General features: G+C 51.6%; 1 protein-coding gene across 1 annotated transcript in view; it reads right to left on the minus strand.

Moving 5' to 3' along the window:
* Positions 1 to 3566: 3566 nt before the first annotated feature.
* Znf423 (zinc finger protein 423) overlaps positions 3567 to 26315 on the minus strand; it is a 244273-nt gene continuing 221524 nt past the window's right edge. Inside the window, exon 7 of the mRNA XM_026789188.1 lies at positions 3567 to 4160. Within this exon, the coding sequence (XP_026644989.1) occupies positions 4131 to 4160 (30 nt within the window). The 3' untranslated portion in view covers positions 3567 to 4130. The remainder of the gene's footprint in view (positions 4161 to 26315) is intronic.

Genomic DNA, 26315 nt, shown 5'->3' on the forward strand with positions numbered 1-26315 from the left:
TTTAGAGTTTAACAGATTGGGTTTTTTGTTTTGTTTCCTCTTGAACAATGTTCTTGAGGTGAGCATTTCTGTGACACCCCCCCCCCACACACACACTCAGCAAGAGCTCACCCTGAACCAGAAGGGAATGAAATTCCACCAGAACACAAGAGATGAGCTGGAGGAAGGAGGAAGAGGACACCAAGCCTGTGCAAATAGCTAGCTAGAGACCCAGCAAGAAAGCTATAAATTTTTGGTGTTTGGTAGCTGTCCTGAGTCTTCCTGTTCTCCAGCATCGTGCACACCTGCAGGGTGTGGCTTTCTTGATCCTTCTCTCCCGAGAGAACCAAAATCAAGTGTAAGCTGTACAACAGTGATCCTGCGCTTGTTGCTTTGACAGGCAGCAAGCATTCGGGAGGCAAATCATTTCAGTGTCTCTTCTCCAAAAGTAATTCCAACCTACATCGACAACAGACAATAAGAAAGAACTAGGAACTGAGTGTTTAGTGCTATAGTCAAGTTACCTACCTAATCATTCAAGGTGGTACCCAGCTCTCCCAGCTATTGTATCCACAGTCCAACCAGCCAGAAGAGTAATAAACTCCCTTTTCTCCTTAAAGACAGCTCCTACAATTTCCATATTCTTTGTGGATATTGCCTTGATAGACTAACTGAGGACACACTAACTTCTGGGAGATGGATATAGAAGCTATACCGGCGTCTCTCCAAGGTGGAGAGCCTGAAACCAGTTCTTTCATTATCAAGGAAAAGGGGAGCCAGCAGTCTTTCTGTGTCACCTGATTGATTATCATCCTCATTATGTTTGAATCAAAATATTGCTGGGAGCCAGACATCTAAGGTAGAAGGCCAGTCAAGATGCAGATGCAGTTCTATCTAGTGTGTGACCTTGGACAAATTATGAACTTCTCTGGACTGCTCTCAGACTATCTAAAGTAGAAAGGCAGAGGTGGAGACCTCTAAGGCAACCCCCAGCTTGCTTCTGGCTCAGAGCTCCCTGCGGACTGAGCCCTCTTCCTCCTCTTTGTGCCCGCTGGCCTCTTTTATTCTACAGGTCTCCGTTCAGGTCACTTCCTTAGCAAGGCCTCTTTGACACAACCCTGCTCCTGCAACAAAGGCATTTCGCCATCATAGCACTGCAGTTGTGTGTTGCTGGGTATCTAGTGACTTGCTCATTTAGAAGGTAGCTGTCAAATGACTTTTGAGGAGGGGAAGGGACACATGGACCTCCTCATCTGTCGCCCCTGTGTGCTGGAGGATGGATGAGTGAATAGGTAACTAGGTCAAAGTTGAGTGCTCAACAACCCACGCCAAAGAACTCACCCTCAGACTAGGAGGGAGGAATTCCACGTTATCACACTGGGAGTCAGAAAGGACAGCTATATGGTTGGGAGAGGGGCGCACTAAAGACCTTCTTCCTAGGGCAGCTTCCCTGGTAACCAAAACTCTTACAGTCCTGCTTCCAGAAGCTCTGGGAGGGTATGGAGAACGGGGTCATGTATCCTAGGATTCCTGGGTCATTTCCAAGCCTGGGCAAAATCTCTCTGCCCAAAGACTGAGCCTAATAAAATGGATGGTCTGCTCATCTAGATGCACCTACTGCGAAAGTGGGCTTCTGGACACCCACCCCTGTAGCAAAATGCAAATGACACGGCTGGTTCCCTGCACCCTCCAGGCTAAAGGTGGCCTGGAGAGAAGGCCGGGCCTCACTTTGCTCACAGCCGAGCCGCAGGCACCGTCACACACACGCCTGGGCTGCGCGGTGAACCCGCTCACTCAGCTCTAAGTCACTGATTTATAGCCGTGCCCCACTCCCCACCCCAACGCCGCTTGACAGCGATGAAGGCGAGTCCCAGCCCCCATCCCGCAGGAAGTGGAGAGGGGCGCTCAGCTGCCGCGATGGGGGCACAGCCAGCAGAGAACAATGGGGTTGGGCGAGGGGAGTCGGCGGGGTTCCCTGGCAGCCTTGTCACCGCCATAAACCTCATTACCTCGCCGTCCCCCAGGCCGCCTCTCTCCTTACCCAAGGCAGCAGCCGGCTTCGCCGCTGATTCCCACTCGGCGTGAAAAGCTCTTAAACCCCCCGCTGTATTTTTAATGGGGGCAGTGACTAATTTAGCCCTACGCCACCAACCGTCAAATCACATCTTCTGTTGGTACTTACTGAGGGCTCACCTGGGCTGCATGGGGCTCGGATAAATCCGGAGCTGGAGAGCGCCCGAGGAAGCGAGGTGGTAAGCTTGGGGACCTGACTGGACAGCCTCCACACTGCCTGCAGATGGCCAAAGCATCCTGGCCCAACCCGGCCATAACGGCCGCCTTGAGAAGCTTCGCGCCAACCCAACTTTTGAGATCTCTCCAGAAACGGCCACCCTCCCTCCGCATCCCCAGGGACTGCATATAGCATCTTCCCACTTTGAGGCCACCTGCATACAAGGGCGACATTCCCATTCTGTGGGCAGGAGTAATTCACTGAGTGAATTCTCGGGCCAAAGTTCGCTTTGTAACCTGGGAAGCGCCACCCCCTAATCGTCGTGGGAAGAAGAGGAAGGACCTCCTACAGGTCACCGGAAACCCCTAGCTAGGAACCCCCTAGAAGATGAGGAGCCTAATTGCTCCAAATTCCGCTGACTCGCTATCACCTTATAATTAGGTGCAAGCTGTCTGCTTCACTTCCGCTCTCCTTGCCCCAGGTGAAACCCGAACCAGGAAAGGTTCCCAGTATAAGGTCCAGCCTCTGCGATCTGTGGCAGTGAAGCAGTGTGGAGCCGAGGGGAGGGGAGTCCAGGAAGCCTGCTGAAATTTGGGGCGAGCCCTGAGGCAGCGGCAGAGCCTGGGTCATTAGGTCCGTGAGAAGCTAGGGGCTTGCACCACCTTCTCCAGGCTTATGTGCGCGGGTAGCCCTTGAACACTGTCTTCTGGAATTCTGCAACTGGAGCACCTTCTAGTCGGGCTTTAGTCCTGACCCGGGTCACGGGTCTCCGTCGCGAACTTGCTATTTCCACCTTGTTCCACTCTGGAGCTACCAACCCTGGACCTCCCACGGCTGGGTAGCTGCTGTTCCCTCCCCTCACATCCTATGCCTTGGCCCAAAGTAGAACCCGGGGTTTTTCTGCTCCCCTGGTACCATGAGGGCTAACCACCAGCCTGCCCCCATCCCGGTAAAACAACAGCAATGGATGAGAGTCAGCCATTGACATGTGGCAGGGGCAATGAAATGTCCCCCAGGACCCCTGAGCCTCAGTTTCCTGATCCAAAAATGACAGGAGCAGAATACTTGATCTGTGGATTCTTTCTTTCAGTGACCCCTGCAGCTCATCCGGCCTTCAAGAGTTAGTCTATGGCGCTTCTTTCTGTGACTCTATTGTATGGAGTCCCCAGGGGTCTGCGTGAGCCCATGGGAACTTCCCAGAGACACACCTCCTGCCAGCCCCTTTGGCCTGGGGTTGAAGAGGAGAGAACCAGGCAGTGTTGCTGATCGCATGGATTCCCTTTATTGAGCTGAACTAGTTACTGCAGTCAGATCAAGTCACATTTAAAAGCAGACCATCCAGTTGCACGGAAACCGATTATATTCATTACAGAGTTTTAATCACTGTCCGGTGAACTGGCAAATCCAATCAAAGCATTAGTCTTTAATTAAAAAATTAAAAGGAAATATTCAGACAATAGCCAAGCAATCACATCACGATGCACAATTACCTAGAATTGCAATTAAAAAGTAGTTAACCGAAGGGGGAGAAAAGAAAAACAAGAAAGAAAAAAAAAGAAGCAAAGAAAGAAATCACACTAATCCTCTTTTTAAAAACTATCAATATAATACATGAAGGAACAAAGGACAATAGCCTCAAAAAGCAGGTTTCTCTAACACTAGAAATGTACTCTGCGGCGAAAACTCTAAAAGCACACTAGCTGTAGCAGGACAATAAAAAACACTGAGCATGGAATACTTTTAATCTCTGCCATTAATATTCATTTCCAGCTGCTTATAATAGCAGCGCCTCATGGCCAAATCATTAGAGTTTTACATCTGGGTTGCAAATGACACTTTGATTGGATGTAATGTTCAAATGGCCCTCCCCACGGCGTCTCCGGCAAGCCTTCTGCGGAGAGGTGTCCTGTCGCGAGGTCCCTCACTGTGCGTGCTGGCTCATCGTGTGGTTCTGCAAAGGCGAAGAAAGGAGACACGCATGAGGGCGAAAGAATGGCGAGCATGCCTGTCCCCTCCCACCCGGGGCATGGACGCCGAGAGCTGCAGAAAGCGGCTCGATCATTACAAAACAAAATGCGAAAGCAAGAAAGTGCTCGGGGGACGCAGCTGCCAAGGCGCCACGTAGATCCGAGCTTGGGGATCGGTTCCTGTTGCTGCCAACCTGGGTTCCCTGTAAATTGTTTTTATTTTTATTTATTTATTTATTTTAGACCATTCGGGTCGCACCTAGAGGGTGGGCTACGTGAAGGGAGAAGGAACAGCCGGGGAGGTAGCAATAATGAGCACCACCTCCCATTCCCCTCCAATGGCGAGATGGCGAGGAGGAAACTCTGACGGCCTGCAGGCTGCCCCCCGCATCCCATCTCGGTCCCCTTGCTCACTGTTCTGAGCCACGCAGGAGGAAACCGCAGATGTGCAGAGCAACGCAGCCGCCCAGAGGCACCCGAGCGAGCGCAGACGCGCCAAGGCAGTGGGTGGGCGACGCCCGTGGCCCAGGCAGGGGACAGGTCACCCAGCAGGGAGGGTGCTGGGAAGAGCCAGAAGCTCAGCTCCCAGGGTCCTGCCAGTATGGTCACGTGAGAAAGAGATGGTGCGCTTTGGCCTCTTGGGCATGGGAAGCCAGGGCCCAGGTGGGACCTTGTGGCCAAACACTTCCCCCTCTCCGCAGCCCACGCACAACCTTCCTCCAGCCGGGGCGGACAGGGCGGGCAGTGTGGGGTCTGTTTCCACCACTGCTAGCAGCCTGGGGCTGGATTTTGGCTTCTGAAGCCTGGTCTTTTTATTTCTTTCCTGCCACGGGTAGTGCCGATTCAGACTATTATCGTCCCAGCTTCAGGCAGCGGTCCACCTCAAGACACTTGAAGATGGGAAGCAACATCCTCCAGGGACAGATCCCCAAGGCTACATACAGCCGATCTCCATTGCAGGCTTTTTAGTATGCCTCAGCCTCCCAGCCTCGGTGCCCTACAAGGAGACCCAGTCAACCAGTCGCCAGCTGAAAGCAGCGGCCTGCATCTCTACCACTAACCACTAGGGGGCAGGAGAGACGCCGCGACTTTTTCCTAGACTCCAGGTCTCGCTTCCAGAAAGACCAGAGGACAACCAGATTTTTTTCCTAGAGGTCTGAGAACCTAGGATGGTGATGGGACCACAGCTACTCTCCAGGATAGGTCCTTTGGTAGGCGCTCAGGCCACAAACCGACACAGGCGCATTGCTTTCGATTCTCAAGTGAGGCTCAAGTAGACAAAATATCAGTCCACTTCAACCTGCTAGGATCCAGGAGGGGCTGATCCAGGCCACTAGAATCTAGTGACCTGCACCCAGTAGGTAAATCAACCCCCTGATTATCCACAGCTTGCCCCAGCACCCTGCTGCACACTAAAGCCCAGTCAGCATAACCTCGCACCTCAAATGGTCCAAGGTCCAAGGCAGATTGTTTGAGCCGAAGATGGGGTCCAGGTGGTTTCCATGGGAACCCCATCCTCCAGCCCTGTGAAAGCAACCAACCATGTGGAACTGCAAGCATCCTATGTACAGATCTGGCTTCCTTGTAACTCTGGACCTTGGCTGCCTTAATACTTCCTCCTGCCCAGGTGTATCCCTGGGATTCACCTACCCAGCACCCACACCGGGCTGTGCACTTCTTATACTTAGGCCTGGTTGTCCCCCACTGAGCCACAGGCAGGACAATAGCACCTGGCCCAGGGCTGGACACATGCTGGGTTCCCCAGTGCCCAGTGGAAGCGTGGTAGGCACAGCTGCCTGGGAACAACCGAACTAACACAAGCCGAGGGTACTAACCAACACCTGGGTGGAGAGATGGTGTGAATGAGGAGAGCAAACAGTAATGTGTGTGAACCACTGCCAAAGACAGCAGGGAGCCAGGCAAGACCCTTGAGGGCCACTCACCTCCATCTTGGGAGGAGTTCCTGGGAACCTAGGGATAATGAGGCAGCCTCTTATAAGGATGCCGGAACAAGGCCACACGACACACTGGCAATCTCTAGAGGTGGAAAGCCTTGTCTTGGACCACGGGCTAGGAAACTGAGAATAAAGAACACTTCTCAGAGCCTCCTCCCTTTAGGAGCAATAGTGCATGCATTTTGGGTTAGGCTCATAAAGGAAACTCCTCCAAAAGGCAGACTAGTAAAAATAAAAAAAAATACCTTCCTAAAGTTTTACTTTCCCAACAAAAGTCCAGGATGTCACAGTGTACTCAGCTTAAAAGTGTCATTAAAAGTATCTGCTAGATGTCCTGCTCCGGGCTGGGAACAGTGACAGCTAACGGCAGGGAAGACCCCAGTTGTCCCCCTCCCTAAAGGGGTCTGATGCAGGAGTGACAAACACAGACTTAACGGTGCCAACAGTAGTCCAGGAGAGGGTCACAGCGTGCGTGCGTGCGTGCGTGCGTGTGTGTGTGTGTGTGTGTGTGTGTGTGTGCTTCAGAGAGGCTGTTCATGGAGTTGAGGGCTCATCCAAGGAGGGTTTCATCCAAGATCAGTCCCTGAGAAGGCAGAGGGGGTCCCAAGATCCATCACTCAGATCCCCCAAACACCTGAAAGGGCATATCTGTGGGAGCTCTTTTCCCAGAACAGCCACTGCTTCAACGCTTCTGATGGCTTCCTCCAACTTCACGGCTCTTCTGAGACCCTTCTAGCTCCAGTCTCTTTCTCTAGTTCTGCTTATGCCATACTGAGTCTCCTTAGCGAAGGAAAACAGACCAGGCAACCAGTTTTTAAAAGACGCTTCCGATCTTACAGTTGAGCACTCTCTGGAACCATAAAGGCTGGCAGCGGTCTGGCCGAAGGCTGAGATGAGCCTGGCCAGGACGCCTGGCACCTGCAGGCCTCATTGCCTGCCAGGGAGACACAGGTGTGGGGCAGAAAAGCAGGTGAGGAAAATAAAGCGGAGGCACAGGGAAGGCGCTCGGCCGCCCGCCATCCACTGGGCAACGCTCCTGCACTCTCGGATGGAGTTTCTGTGATGCCCTGACTCAGGGCCTCCTCCTGATACACACCACTGGTGTCTGGTTGGCCCTAGCTGAAAGGACCATCCTTTGTGTTAGTTCTTTCACCCACAGAATCTTGACTGCCCTTCTGTTGAGTGACAACCACTAACTGCTTGTTGGGTTTGTGCTGGGTACAGGAGCAGTGAGTTGTGCGTGAAGCCAGGTAGAAGGGCTGTTTTCAACCCCAAAGCACATGGAATGCGCTAGAAGGTCACGTGAAGTCCAACTCTGGGCACGGAGTCAGAGCTCCACCCACCTCCTCAGCCCACGATTTTGTGGTCTGGATCCACAGGTCACAGCTCTAGGTCTGGGTTTCAGGTTCTGTTCACTGGCCTGCCCACTAGCAGTCATGCTTGAGGAGACAAGTATTTCAGTACGTTGGTTGTCTGATTGTATGAAATGATGTAATTCCTCCTGCCCTGGAGGCCCTGTTGTGGGCCGAAGAGACCCCTCAGTCCTGTACAACCACTCTTAGTGTCCCAATAAGCCACCCTACTTGTATGCTGGCTGCTTTGATAGCCGTCACCTACCTACCCAGTCCTAGCACCTTGCCTGGCTCGTCCCACTAGTCACCCTCCCAGGTTACCACAAGACAGGGCAGCTTTAGTGACCTGTTAAGTACCTTAGTGACCAAAAGAGCTACTGTGTTCAGTGTTAGTGGTCACTTGCAAACCATGTGACCTTGCAGCAAGTTCTTTCACTGCAAGGTTTGTGAGTCGCCTCTTTCTGCGATGCCAGGATGACTCCAAAAATGATGATGCCCATGAATCTACCCACAGACAAGTGCCTGGGACAGAAGGACTGAGTGCTCCCTGCTAGGACCCCCTCCCCAACCAATAAGAGCTGGAGCTCCAAGCTAACTGCTCTCAGGAATGCCCTGCATGGCCCTGCCCTCAGGACAGCAGGTGTCACTGGTCCCTTTTCATCAGACCTGGCTGGATACTTGCTTCTCCGTTTCTGCCTTAGAGTGAGTGATCTGGTACCAAGGAGAGCCCTAGGAGATGCTATGGTAGAGGGAGAGGTACATACCAGCATCCATCCATCCATCCATCCATCCATCCATCCATCCATCCATCTCACAGACATTCACTGAGCCCCTGACTGTGAGGTCCCAGGCTGTGCACTGAGCATGCACAGATGGAGACACCTTGCCCCCTCCCTTGTGAGAACACTCCCGTGGTTGGAATAGGGAGTCTGGACTCATAGACATCAAAGACCCTAAGAAGGCAGGGAAAAAAGGATTCATTCCCGAAGACCCAGCCCAGCTGGTGCAGAGACACACTACTCTCCACGCAAACCAGCCCCACCTCTCACGCTCTTTGTCCAGCTTGTATGACTCCACCCACCGTTATGTCCGCACCTGCGTTCTCCCTGCCCTACCTGCAGGACCTTCTTCTCGAAGCCACTGCACTTCCTCAGGTTCCCAGTCCAGAAGAGGCTATTTCTCCTCATCCTGTCCCCATGCCATCCCTGGATGGCTGCAGCTCGGAGAAGCCCTTGTGGACCTGGTTTTACAGCGGTTTTACACTTACACACACACACACACACACACGCTGCCCACAAGGTCAGGGACCAAGGGCTAGGATGGGCCTTAGCCTGAAAGATTCCATTTTCCAAGGAAGACAGATGCCTTAGCTGGCTTGGCTGAGCAGGGCTGCTATAGGGCACCATTCATTATGTGCCCATTTCACAGTCAAGGAGCCTGGCCTTGGGCAGTGGACAGGGGAGAAGGAGAGGGGCTACAGGCCAGCCTCTGCCAAGTTTCCAGCTGCAGAACTGCATGGAGAGCAGCAGGGAGACAGGGCTTCTGATGGGGACCCACTCCGGAGAAGCCTTTCAGCTGCCCTTGAAGGATGGCTTGAGCTAGGATCTGCACAAGTGTGTGTGTGTGTGTGTGTGAGAGAGAGAGAGAGAGAGAGAGAGAGAGAGAGAGAGAGAGAGAGAGAGAGACAGACAGACAGACAGACAGACAGACAGACAGACAGACGAGACACACAGAGAGACAGAGAATGAGGGAGCACTTTGCCAAGCAGGATAAACACACAAGCATCATGTAGGTGTAACACTCACAGAGACGGTGACTCACAATGACCGAGGCTCAGTGCTTGGCTCCGCCAGCCAGACACCACACACTTCTGTAAAATCTGAGCCCTCAGATACAAGGACCACCTTTATCCCTGCCGAGTAGGACATGAGGTGCAGGGTGCTTTGGATCCCAGGGTTTGACAATGGCAGTGCAGGCAGGATGTGCACCCACCCAGTGTCTGTATAACCCCCTCTGCCGTGGCACCGCTCTGCCTGTGAAATGTGAAAAGTGCAGCATATGCTGGGGGAACAATGAATAATTCAGCTTGGCAGAAGCACAGGGTATGTGCTATGGAGACGAGCCTCCAAAGGAAGGCAAGGGCCTTATTGATGAGGCTCCGCGATGCCAGACGAGGCAGCTTGCCCTTAAATCTGGGCCACTGGGAGCTATCGAAAAGTATTTGAGCTGTGGAGTTACATGACGCAAGGCAGAGGGAAAGCTCATGCCTCCACCCAAAAGGTGTCTCAGCTGGGGCTCGTCATGTCCCTCCGCGCCCTCTCGTGGCTTTCCCAGCACACAGTGTCTCTTGTCTTTCCCTTTGGGGAGGGTGCAGACCCAGGCAGCTCTGCTCCCCTCTCTGCCGTGCATCACCTGGGCAGCCCCTCTCTGCTTGTGAGCACTAATTTTTAGCAGTGCTTGACAATCGTCCAAGGGTCTAAGACGAACAGATGGCCTGTCTTAAAGGCTCGTATGTTCGCTAGTTTGCACTTCTGACAAACGGTGCGCACACTCGAGAGCACCCCATAAACGGCGCCGAATGAATACTCACAACACAATTTAGCTAATGCACGTCATTAAAATTAGGAGTGAGTGATGGCTGGGGCTCCCCATAAATGCCTGCCGGTGACGCGCTGCTCCCTGGGGAGTTGGGGCAGGCCTTGTTATACTTGTACCCTACTTCCCCCAGGAGCCCTCTTGTCACCCACTTATCCCTAGGCCAGAGACGTTTGCTGCTGTGCAAGTGACATTCACCTTTGGCATCTGAGGGAGGCTGGTGGCCCAAATGGCCTGGTACAAAGCCCCAGAGTGACCTGTAAGGTAGAGAAAGCGTGGGAGACCCTCCATACATGAGGAGACTTTAATTGTTCCTGCTGCCCAATCAGCAACAAGGAGGAGCCTGCCCCTCCAGAGCAGCAGCAAGTGAGCTGCAAAACTAAGCTCAGCCTGTGACAGGTCTGGAGTTAAGAGCCCAGCTTTCAGGGAACAAGATGTAGCTTTGGGGGACATTCAAGAGACAGAGCAGATTCAGGGATCCAAGAAATACCTTGAGAACAGGAGGAAGCTCTCTGATCCAGACGTATTTGGCTAGTAGATTCCTGTACACTCCCTCCTCCTCAAACCCCTTGCCTGTTCCCAGGACACAAAGGGCAGGCAGCCTACTCTATAACCAGTTCCATAGGTAACAACTGTTTACCTGCCTGGGGACCCGCAGCCTCAGGGGAACACACCCCACAAGCAAATGAGCCCAGTTGAGTTGGTCTATGTGCTTGGTGTGGAGGGTAAGAACTATGACAGCCAAGCAAGGGAAACCAGTAGTTTGATGGCTGCTGTCACAAACAGGGTGTGTGTGTGTATGTGTCCACGTGCGTGTGTGTGTAATGTGTGTGTGTGTAATACTCCCAGGACTGCTTATAGATCTGTCCCTGTGAGGCAATAAGGTGCACATTAGACCCAAGCCTTGAAGAAACTTAGCAACTGTTTCTCCAAAGATGTGCATTTGCGTAGCAGATTCACTTGTGTGTGTGCACACTGGTCCCTCTTGAGCAGGATGCTGCACTGGCTCACTCTGAGCGCACCAGCCATCTTTGACTCTAGCTGACAGCTCCCAGATATGAACTGGGCCTTGGGTCCCTTCCCTCAGAAGGGCCAAATCAGATTCCTAAAAGCTGATTCCTCAGGGCAGGCACGAAGCAAGCCTGTCTGTTACAGTCAAGCCAGGGGAAAAGTGCTGTCATGGGAAAAGGTGGGGACCAAGAGCGAGCCAGGGGCTTCTCAGACCAGACCTGCCACTGATTGTGCTGAAGAGCATTTAAGCCCCAAAACAAGAACAATATCCTTGTAAGCTAATGGGAGCCCTAAACAGGAACAATACACCCTGCAGGAGATGTGAGGACCAAGAGTAAGCCGGAGGCTAACCCGCCACTAACTGGGACATACGCATACATGGGGTACACAGGCACAGCCTAAGTAACCTAGAGGTAGTTGGGGGGACTAAACTCAGGAAGTGCTGATGCTAGGGATAGATCCTAGAAGAGCTGCTCCGGTCACACTGACCGGACTCTGTAGGAGGCCTCCAATGCAAGGCGTGTGGTGTTGAGAAGGAGTGGGTCCAGGCCAATGCAAAGCAATGGGGCCAGTGGGTCTGTGTCAGCCTCTAGAGCTCAAGCTCGGTAAGATGCATAGCTCAGCCCCACGTGAGGCCACTGTGGGAATACCTGGGCCAGTAAGGCCACATCTGCAGGCTTTGTCAGAAATCTAGAAATGATAGGGATGATTTCAGTTGCTCACTGGCCCTGCCTGGTGCTGCTGCCACAGCTGTCGTGAGATCAGTCTGCAAGCCATGTAGCAGAGCGTTGGCAGCTAACATGTGGAAGCACCAACTCCCTCATCCAGAACACGCTGGGCAGTGGTCTTAAAAAGTGGCCAGGATCGTTTGGGGACATTACACTAGGCAAAATCAGCTAGTCACAGAAAAATGCATACTGCTGGGATCTTCTTGTTTGGGGTCCTGAGTTAGCCCAACTCACAGGACAGCACGTGGCGGCTTCCAGAGGCTGAGAAAAAGGGCAGGGTTTCAGGCTTGGGATGACAAACGCGTTCTGGGGATGGAGACGGTGAAGTCTGCATGGTAGTGCATGCCTCTCGATGCCAGAGTTGCACACCAGAATAGAGCTTCATGGTGCATGAATTTACCACAGCTGAAAACCGAGCAGATAGGACAAGCAAGGGACAGGTGTGTAGTCTTCACCAAGGGCGGAAACTCTAGATTATTCCTGTGAGGCCATCTCATATCTGTATCCTCAGAGGATGTAGGACATAGCAGCCTGTGACACCCTGGGCTGTGGACTGAAGCTGCAGCATCCAGGGACACCACGCCCCCTGTCAGCAGTCGCTGGTATTGACTGGAAGGAATCTCCATGACCATGCTATGCTGCAGAAGGCTTTCCTCCACAAGAGCAGAACTGACCGTTGGTATCAGTGGCGTGGCTCTCTGAGCCAGGAGATCATGGGCACAGAACCCAGAGAGACCCAAGGCCCACAGACTAAAGTCCTATTCCAGGGGACACGGATCTGCTGCTGAAGGAGGTGTCTGCATTTTCCTGGCACTGGAGAGGAAACAAGAGACAAGCATGCGGCCCACCCACTTTAAAAAAACAACATAGGAACGACCTGGAGAGGGAGGGCCGTTTCCTCTTGGCCCATTTCCCAACCTTGGCAGGTTTTTACTATGTCCACACAGAATCATCCTTCCTCACAAACTAAAAAAAAAAAAAAAAAATGAAAAACCAGGGCAACTAGCCAGTAGTGGGATGTAAGACCTGAAAATGAGGGCTGTCCTGGAAAATCTAGGTCACACGGTCACTAATTATACTGAACACGTATGTTCAGGTCCCTGAACTGCACGGGTGCTTTTAGGTTTTGTAAATGATAATGAAAACTTAGATCCAGATCTCTTTCCACTTTCTTCCAAATTCCCGCTAAAAAGAAGACTTTACCGCATTTTCCAATTTTCTGGAAAATTATCCCTGCCAACAAAGAACCGTTCCAGCAGATATTCTGAGGGTGGCTGCCCTCATGCCCAGCATCCACAAACGGCTTCTGGCGACCACACGGCTCTGCCCCTCGCCCACAGCCCCCCAGGCTGCAGAGGCAGAAGTCTCGAAGATGGACCTAATTTACTGTGATGAATCGTGGCATGCACCACTGATCCACACTGCAGCTGAGACCCATTACAGCTAACGATCGCCACAGTCCTCATGGAACACGTAGGTGTGTACCCGTGCCAATCCCGAGGGAGTCACACACCACAAATCGAAGGGCGCAGGGTGATCTCCCTATTTCTGGGATGTTGCTTCCGGAGACTGTGGCTCAGCTGGCAATAGCGTCTCCGACCACATACCTGCCCTACCAACACCAAGTGGGTCTGCCCGATGCTTCCCTTCTACATGGCAGAACTCACTGGTCCCGTGAGGCAAACCTACGGTCATCTGCACTGCTGGTCTATTCCATCCCACTCGGTGAACCAAAGCAGGACGTGTGCATGCACCCAGGCAGTTTCAAGGGGGAATGTGACATTAAGAACATATGAGGCAAAGAGGGCGCTGGAGAGATGGTGCAGTGGTTACAAGCATTTGTTGATCTTGCAGGAGACCTAGGGCTGCTTCCCAGTACCCACGTGGTGGCTCACAACCATCTACTCCAGGAGATTCGACACCCTCTTCCTGCTGCCTCTGGCACTGAATGTACAACACATGGAGAGAAAGTAAACACATAAAATTAAAATAAATTAATCTTTTATTTTTTTTTAAAAAAAAAGAGCATAAAAGAAAGACACTCTAAAAGCTGTATATGTGGGAACTGGGGAGATGGCTCCGTTGTAAAGAGCGCTCACTGCTCTTGCAGAGGACCCAGGTTCAGTTCCCAGCACCTCTGCTGAGGTCATAATCACCTATAACTTCAGCTCCAGGAGAATCTGACTCCTCTAGCTTTGGGCACCTGAACTTGTGCCCCTACCCACGCAGAGATACAGACACACATCACATAATTAAAAATAAATCGTAAATAAAAGTTAACATATATACCTCATTATTGATAGGTGGGTAGATATGTGTGTATTTTCTGGATGGACAGACATCTTGTGGGTAGAGGGGTGGGCTGGTGAGTGGGAGCGTAGGTTGTGAAAGCCTCAATGGCAGGAGCCAGAGAGTGTCCGGATGAATGAACAGGTTGGAGGTGGCTTTGGTCAGTCACTACTTCTGCGATCCTAGGTTCTAGGAAAACTTCATTTCTTTTAAGTCCTCACTTATACATCTGAAAGGGGGCGGGGCTAACTGCATCTATCTCACAGCCCTGTTAGGAGGGTTAGAGGAAATACACATAAACCCTGAAATGGCACACAGAACACCATGTGCCACATGGGGTAGCTGACCGCTGCTGCCAGGGGGACTAGAACATTGGTAAAACCAAATACCAAAGCAGATGATAGATAGATAGATAGATAGATAGATAGATAGATAGATAGATAGATAGATAGATAGATAGACAGACAGACAGATAGCCAAGAAACCCAGCTTTTGTGTTTGGTGTGGTGAAGAAAACAGGGTCTTGGGTAGTGGCCTGAGGCTAGCACTGACCAGCTCTGTGGCCTTGGGGCAGTGAATCACCTCTGTGTGTCTTGGTTTTCTTATCTTAATAGAGGCATTGTGAGGACTAGGCGGCGTTTAATGTTCAAAAGTGCTGAGGACCACGTCTGGCACTTGATAAACACAAAATAACATTGGGATGCTAACTACGGGAAACCATCCTGTTTGAAAGACAGAAATAATTATTTAGTTTCTACATCTTCCAGACCAGGAGGTTTGCCTTCTGCTCTGTGCGGTGTTTGCTGTTATGGTCACAGTGACAACGGCTTACTCCTGTGTGAGTGGAGATTGGAGGGGGTTTTTGAGATAAGGCATGCTCCCCTACCCCACCAGGAACCCCACACCCTGTCCCAGATCAACTTAGCACCTTGCTTCCTCCTCTGCCTCCCCCGCAGTCCCCACCAGTGCCGGGCTTTATCTGTTCTAAGATGTATCACAGTGAACCCAAAGGCAACCCAGCTCCACGTCCTTGAACACATCTGTGTCCCGGCTATCACCTATGAGCCCCTGGGCTGCTCTTCACACATTGACATCACTTTTCCGACATCTCCCTTTTCTCTGATGAAGAAACTGAGGCTTTCTCTCAGTCTTTCTGCTGGCCAGAAGTGGCCCTGTCTCTCGCGTTGTCCCCGGGATGCCACCTAAAACCACACTAAAAGGAAACTGTCACCCAGCGCAGGCCTGGACCCACCCTGGACAGCCGGCTTGATTCTGTGTAAACTTCAGCGGCAGAGTGAGTACAGCCGGCTCACTATTGACACAGCAAAATTAATTTCTTGTCCCCCCCACCCCCGCCCTCCGCTCCGTCGAGTGTTCACGGGGCCGCTGACTGCTGCTACTGAAATGCCAACTTGCATTTCTCATCATTAATTTCTTTCTAAATGTCATTAGTAATTGTTCCTGCTGCACCGATGAGTACAATCTAAGCTTCCACCAAGAGCCACCCCAGTCTCCAGCAGACTGGTCAATGGGGTCCAGGGCCCCTACCACACAGAGCCCAGTCTCTTAGCAGGAAGTGGCCAGTCACACTTTCAAGAAGAGGTGGTTTGAGCAGGAGTGGCCTAAGCACACGAAGTCTATCCAGGGTACTGCAGCAATGCACACCTAGGAGCCAGGCCGCCTAGGTTTCTGTCTCCACTGCTGCTCACCCATGTCTCAGCCATCCGCTGACTGCACTAAGACGGTGGCTATGGGAGACAGTGGCTGAAGGGTCTCCACTGAGTTTGATGTAGGGTGTTTCTGATATCCTTACTATTTCTCATACCACCAGGCCTGCAAGCTCAACTCTGCCACTGACAAGGGTATGCCATGGCATCACTCCACTGGTGTCCTTGACTGTGACCATATCAAAAGTAGAGAGCCCAGCACTCAGAAGGCCAAGGCGGGTACATGAAAGTTTGTAGCGTACCTTGGCTACATAGCAGCAGCCGATCTCTACAGAGAGAAAGTGAGATGGCAACACTAACCACCATTGTCTCCCCAATAATGCCCCCTTTATCATGTCCCCACTGGGATCTGATCTCAGTACCCAAGGTCCCAGTGACCAGAAGCGTCAGAGCCTCACAACTGTGTCCTTCCTGTATACTAAATACCCCGTCTCTATCCACGTGAGGCAAAGCCTTGTAGTGTGCAACTCTCGGTGAGCACCAAAGCAACATGTCACCCACTGCCCCTGGTATTGTCATTGTTACTAAGAAACTGAAGGCATTTGGTTCTGCCTAACACGGCGCCGGCAGGGGGCTAGGCTCGAAGCATACACAATGGTCCCAGGCTCAAGGCTCCTGGCAGTCCCCCATGCCCATCTGTCACGATGGCATGGTGCCCCCAGAAAGTTGTTTGGCCCCAGCCCCCGGGCATGAATGGCAGGCTCCAACAGGCAGCCCGAGACCCACTCTAAATGCCATCTCAGCTCAAAGCTGAGCCTCTGGGGAGGCCCCCAGTCCCCACATGGGCCTCATCATGGTTCATTGTTCAGCTGGACCGAATCCTGGGGCTCAGAAGACATCTCAGCAGAGCTGGTCTTCCACTCCCTCTCTGTGACTGTCACAAGTCCTTACACACCCAGGACTGCTGGAGCAGCTGCAGTCTCATGCGCCAATGACCACGCTTGGTTCTGGCCTCTCCCTTAGAACAGACTTCCATGAGAAACAAGGCTGCCATCTATCCCAGCATCCCGAGGGCTCTACCTCACTTCACACAGCCTTAGAGTGAACTCTCTGACAAGGAGGTCCAGAGAGCAACCCAGGGAAGGGCTGGCCCTTGGAAGGGGCTAGCCTTAGAATACCAGCCAATACACACTCCACTAGGTCGTAGACACAGACCCATGCCCTAGGGTCCCTAAAGATGGGATTGGTGTTCCTCTGCATATAGACCCCAACATTGCCACACATAGTTCCTCAGGACATGCAGCTGACCCCAGTGATGGTAACTGTGGTCAGTGATGAGGTGACACTCTACTGTGGACAGAGAGGCTTTGTGCCCATGGACATCAGACACTGGCTAAGCAAAGCAAGTGGTAAACCGACAGTAAGCAGAGACAGGGTCTAGGCCCAAGGTGTCCTGAAGAGTCCTGTGAGACTTCAATTGTTCGATTATTGATTGAATAACTGATCAATTTATTTCGGGTTTTTGGAGCTCTCTTATTCAAAATGCTTGACACAAGAAACATTTCACATTTTGGAGTCTTTTAATTTGTAGCATCTGCATATGTATAACATATACCTCGTAGATGGGACTCAAGTCTACACACAAAATTCATTTGTATTTTGTATATATATAGTGAAGGAATTTTTATCTAAATTTAAAGTAATTTTCAGCCTAAAACATGGTATTATGGTGTGGAATTTTATACTTGTGACATCATGTTGGCTTACAAAAATACTGAAATTTTAGAGCACTCACAAAAGTAATATAGAATTTTAGATGTCATCTTTTTAGATTAGAGCTAAGCAGTTTTGTCTGCTGGGGCTGAGGCAGTGGGGGCAATTCTGTATGATCGATCATTCTTCACTCAGCAAACAAGCAAGAAAGGCCCAATCCTACTAGTGCACTGTGCCCTCCGTGCAGCAAGTGCACAACTATAGGCCTTTGTGTGTCTCTGTTGCCTACACACACACACACACACACACAAACACACACACATGTGGCACATAGTAGATGCTCATCAAACAGTGTGGTCACACTGAGCATATGCGTGTACCACTGACTACCTGAATTAAGAAGTTCTCAGCACCCAGACCATGGCTGGGACGATGGTGGCAGTGGTAACACTGGCCAATCCCTGTAGACTTGATGCTGGAGGCAATGATACCTTCAGACCATCCAACTCCACGGGGAAGAAACTCTAATCTCTGGGCTCCTGAGGCTCCGAGATCACGCAGTTGCTTGGTAGCAGGGCTGGGATTCAAAGACAGCCTGGGCTACAAGGGTGGGCAGATATGAGCTGTGCTGGGTTCTTGTTGTCCTAATGGGAACACAGCAACCTCCCTGGCAAGTCACTAGTACTACTAATCACAAGAGTCCTGGCTTTTGAAAACCTCTACCCTGAGAACAAAACCCAGGCAAAAGGAAGAGCCCCTTTGGTCAGAGGCGGCGACTGTACCCAGGGCGGTGACAAGCCTGTGAAGCTTCAGAGAAGGGTGGCTCCAGGAGCCCAGCAGCCAGCTTGGCCCTCAGGCCCCGGAACTCAGGAGTGACCAACTCCAGGGCTAGCAACAGATTCAAACTCCCAGGAGTCGCTGGGGTGTCCTCATCCCAGTCCCCCCAAGGCTAAGCTCTGCTCTCCCTCCAGTGGTGAGGTGCCCTGGGCCAGGCCATTTTAAAGCAGAACAGAAGAAGGCATGCTAGTCAGAGAGAGTGCAGCTAACGAGTTAAACGCTAAGCATATGCCTACAGCACTTCCACTTTTTAATTATTATTAGTTATAATTATCTGGCTGGATCTGACAGCAGCAGCACAAAAAAGCAAGGAAAGCGGCTCCTCCGTTACCCATCTTATCAAGACCAGGGGCTCTGAGAGTGGGCTCAGCCTCTGCAAGATGTAGCCTTCCTTTCTGTTTTCTTTCCTTTTTTGTTTGTTTGTTCTTTTTCTGCTTGTGTTCTCCTTCCTACTTTCCAAGTGTTCAAAACCTATAGCAAAATATATGGTGGGAAAAGGAAGGGAGGGATGAGAAGATGATGGACGGTTGTGCAGGTGGATGGGGGTGTAGGTGAAAGAGTGGTCCAGGGGGTGCATGGATGGACGGAAGGAAGGATCTGTGGATAGATGAATGGAAAGAAGGAGCTGTGGATGGATGGGTGGAAGGATCTGTGGATGGATGGGTGGGGTGGGTAAATATGTGATGGGTGGGTAGACAGACTAGTGAATGGGTGGGTGGGTAGATGGACTGGTGGATGGACAGTAGGTGAATAAATGAGTATCTGATAGGTGGATAAGATGAGTTGATGAATGGATATAGAGGAGATGGGTAGGGAGATGGATAGGTAGGTGGCTGGGTGGGTAGATGGATGGACAGATGGATGGATGTGTAAATGGATGGATGGATGGCTCTGTGGATGGATGGATGGACGGACGGATAGATGGATGGATGATGAATGGATGGATGGATAGATGGATGGATGGATGGATGATGGATGGACAGATGGATAGATGTGTAAATGGATGGATGGATGGCTCTGTGGATGATGGATGGACGGACGGATAAATGGATGATGAATGGATGGATGGATAGATGGATGGATGGATAGATGGATGGATGATGGATGGACAGATGGATGTGTAAATGGATGGATGGGTGGAAGGAGGGAGAGAGGGTGGATGGATGGATCTGACAACGAATGAATGGCTAGGAGGGTGTATAGTGGATGGATAAGTGTATGGGTAGGTGGATGGAGGGAGTGGAGGTGCATAGATAGGTGAGTGATGGATGGCAGAAGTCTTCATCCTCCAAAATCTCACATTTGCATGGGAAATCAGGAATATACATGTTATTTCTAACTCATATTGGTAAAATAATCTAGAGCTAAATCAAAGCCTGAAAAAGTCAGAGGGAAGATGAGGGAGAGCATCCCAGAGATGCGGCTACTTAGGCAGGGTTGAAGCAGAAGGAAGGAAGGATGTTCCATTAGGAAGATGGGCAGATGCCTCACACTGGCTTTCTCAACTTCAGGTCTCCCTGACCATTCAATCCAACTGTTCAGCCTTAACTTTTCCTGAACACACACACACACACACACACACACACACACACACACACACTCTACACTACCTCCATCACAACACTGATTTAGTGTATTTCCCACAGAATGTTACCTGTGTGGATGAGGTCCCTGTGTCCCAGCTTTATCTGAGGCCACTGAACTGTCACCAGGTCGTGAGTGTGTGATAAATGAATAATGGAAATGGGTGAGGAGACTGGGCAAGAAGGGTCCCAGCAGAACTCAGACCACACCCCTGGCTCACAGACGCCTCCCCCTGGCTGGGCACCAGGATCCAGCCTGGCAGGACCGGGCTCTCGCCATCAGACTGCTCCGGGTTGCTTGTTAGAGCACCAGCTCTGCTTTTAATCAATTGTAATCATTTCGCTGGAAGCGGCATGATTAGGCACACACAAGCAAACAGCGTGAGCTAATCCTTTAAACAGGCCCGCTCGGCGCTGTGCTGGCCGCTTGGCCGCCGCGGGCCAGCTCCGAATCACTTCCTACAGCCCCTGGCTTTGTCACTGAGGGCATCAAGAGGCCAGGACATGGAGCAGGCCCATAGGCACTTCCCCCTGCCCAGCCCACCAAGGAGAGGTATGTGTGTGTGTGAATACCCACGTGAACACGAGTGGGTAGGCAGTGCACACACACGTGCAAGCTCTCACATGAGTGCACATGTCATGAACTTGCAAGTGCCCGGGCAGGCTGTCCCCACCGGCTCAGAAATGCCAGAGCACAACTTTGGAATAAAAAGAAGTTACAGCTGTAGGGCTCCACCCACACTGTGATAGCACCGCACAAGTCCCTGGACACCATAACAAGCTGGAAAAGCAGCACTGGGAGGCAGGTGGTCTCTGGCACTGGACCCACCATGGCCAGAGCCATCCTCTCCTCTCTTCAGCCCCGCCTCAACAGAACCCATCCCGTGTGCCTGCATGGCTCTTCTGCCAGGCCTGGCTCCCGGCAGGGCAGCCCCACCCACAGCTTTCCCACCTGGCTCACCCAGGAGCACTTTCTTTTTCCTCCCTTGTTACCGCCGCTCGTGCTACCTGCTTGGCCCAACTACTAAAATAGTTTCTGGGTCCCCTGACAACAAGGCTTTTTATAGTTCAGCACTGCAGGCCTCATTTAAATCTATTAGCTCATATAAATGGCAATTTATTTAAACTTTGGAGGGTTTCTGTTTGCCTCCCTGGCAAAGACAATTTGGTTCTGGGGGGTGGGGGGGCTCTGCCACTTACTGTGACCTCAGACAAAACCCCCAAAGCTCTCAGAGCCTCAGTTTCCACTTCTGTACTCGAGGCTGTGCTGTGACAGGCTATGGCAATGGCTAGCAACAGGGTTGGGTCATGGCAGAAATGAAGCAAGGGGTTGTCACTATTGCTTTTCACCCCGTTTCAGGGACACACCCACTATCAGAGGTAGCAGCGCACTGGCCCAGGCAGAAGGCAGAGAAACCTGAAAGAGGAGGAAGGTCATGCTATCTGTGCTCCGTTAGAGGGCACAAAGGTGCCCAAGGGGATGTGGAGACAGCTGGGCTGGGCAGGCAGAGTCTGTTGCCCCTTCCTTTAGGTTGGCTTACCCTGGCAAGGGGCCGACAGGGCCCCAGGCCTTCATCTGCTGAGGCCTGCGGCTGAAAACACAAGGCCAACAGCCCTGGCATTTTCCAAGTGTCTTATTCCCTAATCAGTCCCCATCCTGCCCTTCTGAGCCAGAGAAAAGGCCAGGGTTACGGGAAACAGAGGCGGGGGGCCTAGGGCCATGCCCTCCCCCTCTCATTGCAATGCTTCTCTCCCAGCCCTAACATGGCTGTCGGCTGCACAGGGCATCCAGGCCAGCATGGTTGCCTCAGATGGAAGTTCTCAGAGTCCTGCTTTGTTCCAGCTCAGAAAGTAAAAAACTCCAAGGGGGAAGGGACCTTACAAACCCATGCGATCCTCAAATTGCCTAAAAGGCAACTGCAGAAAGCAATGGTCAGATCACGGACCACATGCTCCTTCCTGTGCCCACCACGTGCCAGGGGCCTTTCCAACATTTCTATGAGGAAGAGCTGGACCCCCCAGTCCAACAGCCACAGGCCACCAGGTAAGAACACAAGGAAAGGACAAGGCAGGTGGAATCCCGCAGCTTAAGTGACACTGGGCTCCTGCAGACAGGACCCCAAGAACCCAATGCCATCTCCTACTCTTGGCTTGCAGGAGCCGCCTATATCACTACAGTTTCATTCATTTTGAGGGTTTAGCTCTCTCCAGAGGAGAAAACCAGGAGTAGCCATGATCAAACATCATGCCTTTTCCCAAAGCTTGGGGTCCCAGAGCATGCTGGGAAGCCTCTTCTCTCCAGAGTTGCAAACGCTTAGGGACAATAGGCTTCCTGGAAACTCAGAGGTCAGCTTGGGTCCCCATGCCCAGCATGTGACCTGAGCAAACAGGCGTGCTGTGTGTGACTGGGGGTGGTTAGGGAAGTCCGTGTTCCCTCCTGTTGTTGGACCACCCGCAGGCACTGACACTGGCCTGCTTTCTGTACTGAAACATTTTTGCTTTTCCCAAAATGTCATGTCAGAATGCACACGGCAGGTCCTTTTGAGTCTGACCTCTCCTGCTTGGCATGAGAAATCCCTCCAGGTTATTCCAACATCCACAGACACGGTTCAGGAAGTGTCACCTGCTCACCAGGAGTGAATGCTGGGAGCGTCCACTGTGGGGCCCCTGCCAGTACAGCTGTTTCAGTTACCAGTGTAGGGTGTGTGTGTGTGTGGGGGGGGGTCTCAGCTTCCCTCTTTCTGGACAAATGTCCTGGTTTGATTCTGAGGAATGGCCACTATAGGAGTAACTTTCTTTTTGTCCTATGACTCTACTGTGTTGGATTCCCTCAGCAGGCTGCCAGAGTTCCCAGCTCCAGTACCCAGGCCCCAGACCAGCTCCCCACTTTCATTATTTGCCTGGCTTTAGCCACCCTGGTGCCGAGGACGGCATCATACTGTGGCTTTCTCTACTCCTTCCTGTCACAACCGACATGACATTCATCTTCTCTGGGATGCCTGCCTGTCAAAAGGTTTGGCTCATTTAGTTGAGTTTTAGAGTTCATTACACATTTGCTCAAACCTTTAGCAGACACGTGATGGGCAAGGACCTCTTCCCTGCCCGTGATTTCCCGTTCTCTCAATGGTGTCTTCCCAAAACACAGTTTCAAAATCTAGATTTAGAATGTCCATCAGTCTGCTCTCCTGCTTGGGCTCCTATCACAATGGAAGTAGAGTCGAACCCCCATGATCCTACACACGTGCTGTGACCTGTGTTCTGTCTCCTTCTCCCTGCCCATGAGGCCCTGCTCTTTGCTTCAGCTGTGCTCTGCCTGGACATCTATCTCAGGCTGGTCACAGGCCCTCTGCACACATGGCTCTCTGCCACAGAAGCTTCAGCCCTAGAACCGGCACTGGGTACACACAAGCACCACGTAGATGAGCTTGGTCCCCTCTCATGCTCCTAACCATACATAAACACAGTTTATACAAATTCCTCTGAAGAAATCTCAGCAGAGCAAGCTGAACTCAGATGTAAATATAAGCACCTCCCTCATTCTGGCAACTATGCCCCGTGAATGTACCCACTCTTCGGGAACAGACACAGAAAGAACAAGCCTGGAGGTGTCCAGCACTGGCACCCTCCTAGCCCCACAGCAGAACACTCCAGTCCTGGGTAAATAAGCTCAGCCCTAGACAGTGCATCTTCTCCTTGAGCGCTCTTAGCACACAGTCCCTGTGCCCACCGACTCCGGCTCGGCAGAGCCTCCAGACTCAGCATCATTCGGCACATGGTTGAGATCCAGCAAGGGCAGGCGTCTTGGCTGGCCTCACTGCCTGTTGCCCCATGAGCCCTTACATGGGAACTCCTAGGGGACACCTCAGCCTTACTGTCTTCACACAAACAGGACAATCCAGACCAGTTCCAGTGAATGGTGATGAAACCGTGGGGCCTGAACACCCTCCTCAAACCCAGAAAATTGCTACTCGAGTTATTTAATGAAAGCCATTATTTGCAGAGATTTAGTGTTGTTACACTTCCCGCTTAAACAGTCTGTAATTAAAATAATTAATTGCAGAAAATAGTGAGTTGTTAAGGCTATAATTTAGTGAGGTTCTTGTACTTGAGGATCCCACTCAAAGGTTATTGGGGTGACCAGGAAAGCAGTGGCTTCTAGGGAGCACTTTTCCCTTTTGGAAGTGCTAGAGATGGGTCCCAGGGCCTGGGCAGGCTGGAAAGTACTCTACTGCTGAGCTACATAATTCTTTTTATTTTAAGGCACGGTCAAAGTTACCCAGGCTGGCCTTGAACTTTTTATTGTCCTGTTTTAGCCTCCTGAACAGCCAGAATCACAGGCTTTGTTATTCTTGGGTTGGTTCTTTGCCCAAGGTTAGGCAGAGGGAAAGTGAGGTGCAGTATATTACCCTAGTTTCCCAATACCTGTACATTCTGGAAGTCAAGCTAGTACCCACGGTGCTGCCGACATGGCAGAGAAACAGGAACAAGGAGCCTCTCTTTTAGTGAGAAATTTGTCTATTTACTTATTTATATCTCTCTTTCCATACCCTCGTTCACACACACACGTGTGTGTGTGTGTGTGTGTGTGTGTGAGAGAGAGAGAGACAGAGAGAGACAGAGAGACAGAGAGACAGAGAGAGAGAGAGAGAGAGAGAGAGAGAGAGAGAGAGAGAGAGAGAGAGAGAGAATATGAACATGCATGTCGTGGTGCACACATAAAGACCAGAGAACAAAGTTGGGTGTCTAACCTCATCTAACACACTGAGACAGGCTCTCTTTGTTGTGTGTTGCTACATACACCAGGCTAGCTCTCTCATGAGCTCCCAGGGATTCTCCCATCCCCACCTCCCATCTCACGGTTGAAGCAACCGGATTACAGGTGTGTGCTAAGTACCTGGCTTTACAAGCCTTTGGGGAATTGTCAAGTCAGAGTGTCACACATATGCAGCAAGCTCTTTACCCACTGAACCACATCTCCCAGACCCTCAGGGAGACGTCTTAAAGCCAACAAGAAGAGACCAGTTGTTCCCCTCATGGTATCTGGAACACCGGAAGAGAACAAAGCCTGGAGTAAGAAGGCAAAGTGCAAAGCAATCGTGACTTTATGTACTAAGGATGGTGGTTTGTACAGACCAAGGTGTTTCTAGGCAGCCTGCCCTGCTGGGTTATAGAAAGTTTCATCCCTCAGGGGACCCTGGCCTACTCTGATAGATGGGCCACACCAGTAAGGCAGATAGGGTAGGACAAGGCAGCTTCCCAGACTGCCCAGCGTGAGCTGACTGCCCTGGTCCTGGGTCCTGGGTCCTGAATATCCTCAGCACAGAGGCTCAGGGAATGGACAGCAAGAAAGACCCAAGCATCCATCCACTCATGATGTTCTCCTGGAAGTGGAGCCCTCCCCGCCTGCTCTCTTAGCGGGATGTCTAACTCATCCACACCGGGGAGGAACTGAAGGCCACAGTAACAACAGAAGAATGTATGGATGCATTGGGCTTGCCAAGAAGAAAAGAACCCAGCACTCTCCAAGGTCTGGTCACTCGGCTAGAGCCAAGCTCACAGGACTCAGCCAGCCAATGACAAAGCCCCCTCTGCACCCTTCCTGGACCTATTTTCAACAACTAAACAGATGGGGTGAGCCGAAGCCTTGCGAAGAAGGCCCAGCCTGCCCTGCACCAAGTACTGCTACAACCAGGAAAGTGTTGGGTGACTGTCAGCCTCTTGCTCTGGGTGGGTGGGAGGTCCCCTGGGTAAGGTAAGTGTTGCTCTGCGGGCTGATGCACCTGTAAGCAAAAAGCGCATCTTTAGGGAATCTTGTCACATGCCAGCTCCCTTCTGCTTCCTCGGCAGCCTCAGCTTCCCGACCTATCCATTCAGACAGTGATGCTCCTTTCCACCCTCAGGAAGCCAAGCACAGAGTGACGGTGTGACTTGTGTGGAGAGGCTGATTGCTTCACTTCCCAGTGGAAGCCAGAAGAGCTGGTGCTCTTATTACCTCTCCCTCCCTCCCTCTTTTCCCTCCCTGCATGGTGACTATGGAAACATAGATGGGCATGGACTCTCTGTGGGCACAGGTCACCAAATATCATGAACTCTGCCTGGCTCTGTCACACAAATGACAAGGAAGCAAGCCTTTGTTCCAGGCTACAGTGATCTCAAGGATGCTGCGGCTGCAAGCTGATCTCCCCATTGCCACTGAGAGCAGTGATTCCCCAGCGGGCAGCGTTTCTGAGCATCCATGTGGCTTGGTTCCAGGGGATGGGGGTATAGTTTCTGAGCCTGCAGTGCTAAGCTGTATGAGTCTGCCGCCCCTTGGTGTATGCTCTGTCAGTGTTGATGACGGCGTATGGGTGGGAGGAACTGTCATAGCGACGCTATTACAAGGCGTGACTTTTGTGTGAGCATGATGTTT

This window comes from Microtus ochrogaster, unplaced genomic scaffold (assembly GCF_000317375.1).
Source record: "Microtus ochrogaster isolate Prairie Vole_2 unplaced genomic scaffold, MicOch1.0 UNK15, whole genome shotgun sequence".
In the NCBI taxonomy this organism is placed as follows: Eukaryota; Metazoa; Chordata; class Mammalia; order Rodentia; family Cricetidae; genus Microtus; species Microtus ochrogaster.